The following is a 2500-nucleotide window of genomic DNA, read 5'->3' as shown; positions in this document are numbered from 1 at the left end:
GTTCATTCAAAGTCTATCTTCTCCGACAGTTTTCATAGGATCCGGCTGGAAATTTTTGACAACATGGCTGAATGTACTGCCCACAGTCGCTAATGGCCCGATTTTTGATTTTCGGAAAAATAAATTTGAGATTTTTTTGAAAATTTCAAAGGTCCGTTGCTCGGCAACGGATGGGTCCATAGCAACGGTTCTCATTTGCACATAACTAGGTCATGGTATGAACCTACCAACCAAGTTTCATCGAAATCGCTATTGTATTAACGGAGCACTGGACCGAGCAGACAGACAGACAAAAAAATTCAAAGTCCCGTTGCTAGGCAACGGTGGTGTCCATATCAACGGTTCTCATTTGCACACAACTCGGTCATGGTATGAACCTACCAACCAAGTTTCATCGAAATCGCCATTGTATTAACTGAAATCGCCATTTTAAATACTAAGGGTAGAACAGATCTCAAAAAAAAAAAAAAATTTTTCGACTCGATCGACTACCCAACAGAGCGACCATGACCAACAAACAAATAAGGGTAGATCAAAAAAAAATATTTTTTTAATCGAAAAAAAAAATTTTCGAATTTTTTTATTCGACTCGATATACTACTCAACAGATACATAAATAATAATAAAAATATATATTCATAACCACATTACCTATTCAATAACCCGATTATTACATTACAACAACACCTGCTTATTCAACTGCTCATTGCTTTGGCATACAAAACTCCATGGTGCAACAGCACTGTTTTAAGCAAGTTATCACCATCACCTTTTTCTAATTCCAAATTGCTACTCCAACCGACAAGGGACACTGACTGCATCAGTGACATAGCACCCCCCCCTCCCCCAAACATATGATGCTATGCAACCCCAGTCATCCATATGATGCAAACAAAGGAAGAACAATAAGTTCCTGTTCATTATAGTGCCAGTAGGGGGCAGTGTATCGTTTGATAATTCGGAGGGGACATAAACCGCTTAACACATCGAATTACATTTAAAGCCAGTGGTCTAATCGACTATTAAATATTTCACATTGTCTTTCTCAAATATATTCCTTTTGGAGACAGTATCATGGCTAAACCCCATTTCTCTGGATGGCTCGTTAGGTGTAAATCAGTGGCAATTGGTGTAACAAAGACGACGGAACAGTGACTAATGATGAGATGTACCACACAAGTATCAACAAACATGTGAAGTGAAATTGATTGTCTCCAGCCAAAACTGGTGTTACAATACCTGAAGGCACTGGAGCACCTTACCTAAGGTCTTGACCATTATCCTCAGAGGCAACATCATCAATGTGCACTTGGTCACAATCCTGCAATGAGAAGAACAAATTATAAATAGTAAACCAATTAAACTCCAATCTGATGGAGCATTTGTTCTTGACAGGAATGTCTATGAATTAAGTTACTGTATATAGGTGATAGCCAAATGCTCATGTCGCCATATAATTGACATCACGCAATGAAAAGTTCATTCGACTTGGATATTTCAATGATCATGTTGGGCACGATTATGTAGCCTGGAATAAGGTCAATGGTTACAATAAGGTCATTGGCCACAATGGGTTGTCTTCCGGTTCTGGGTTTTGAGCGTCGGCAGGTTCTCTCAGGGGTCTCTGCCGTCTTTTTCAAAGTTAAGTTTCTGGTTGTTATATGTGAAGTTTTAACTGTTTATTTTCTCACCCACACACATCTGTGTGTTCGAGCTAGGTTTTGTTTCAAAAATCGTGCTATTTGTTAGTTTTCGTCGACCTTGTCTTAACGGGTCCCTTGAGGCCTACCCATCCTTCCTCCTCGGTGTACGACCGTTTTATTTGTATTCTCTCCCGATTACCTTCAATTCCTATTTTCGCAACTTTCCAAACGTCCCCCATCCCTCCAAACTAAACATTTTGTTTCTTATCTCAAATGAAAAAAAAAAATTTCTACAACCGTTCCATTACCTAATCTGATGAAAACTCTCTCTCAAAAAAAGAAAAAACAATAATAACTAGCCGAAACCCCGTCACAGACGGATTCCGTTCCATGAGCACAATATGACAACCAGTGGCGGCTCTTGTAAGAGCCGGATCCCAGTCGATGTACTCCATGGCCTTACCTAATGAGGCCTACAAAACGTCCTTGTACACAACATTTTTGGTGTACACTACTCCTTGTGAAGAAGTCCCCTGATTTGTGCACGTGTCTACTTTGACGTACACCGTATCAAAACTTCTCAGGTCACAGTACCGAGAAAAACGTGACGCGACCGCGAGGAGGAGCACAAAATTGGTCCTTCAGTATTAATATATAGATAATAGTAATAAACACGATCTCTTAAAATGCTTTCTCTTTCACACGTGTGGTACTCATTATTGTATCATAATTCATGACTTCTATTTCAACAGACTGCTCCAAATTAATTTGATCTATCCTGCTGCATGTCATTTTTGGCCCGATCTCCCAATGGTGAAGACTCACTCAAAAAATTCTCAGATCCAGATCCAGATCGA

At 39.6% G+C, this 2500-nt stretch overlaps 1 protein-coding gene and 1 pseudogene across 9 annotated transcripts in view; one reads left to right on the top strand and one right to left on the bottom strand.

The window, feature by feature from the left end:
- Window positions 1–2500, bottom strand: part of LOC147027015 (protein phosphatase EYA2-like) — a 130517-nt gene that overhangs the window by 30072 nt on the left and 97945 nt on the right. For all 8 annotated transcript variants that reach the window (XM_085883057.1, XM_085883058.1, XM_085883056.1 and 5 more), the window contains exon 12: window positions 1263–1321. In XM_085883057.1, coding sequence (XP_085739183.1) covers window positions 1263–1321 — 59 coding nt within the window. The remainder of the gene's footprint in view (window positions 1–1262; window positions 1322–2500) is intronic.
- The window catches only part of LOC147027016 (uncharacterized), a 75311-nt pseudogene that overhangs the window by 57336 nt on the left and 15475 nt on the right, over window positions 1–2500 (top strand). The gene's annotated exons all lie outside the window — the stretch shown is intronic.

This window comes from Eptatretus burgeri, chromosome 5 (assembly GCF_056783735.1).
Source record: "Eptatretus burgeri isolate ZD-2024b chromosome 5, Ebu_testis_v1, whole genome shotgun sequence".
Lineage (NCBI taxonomy): Eukaryota > Metazoa > Chordata > Myxini > Myxiniformes > Myxinidae > Eptatretus > Eptatretus burgeri.
This window is presented reverse-complemented; position numbering and strand designations above follow the sequence as displayed.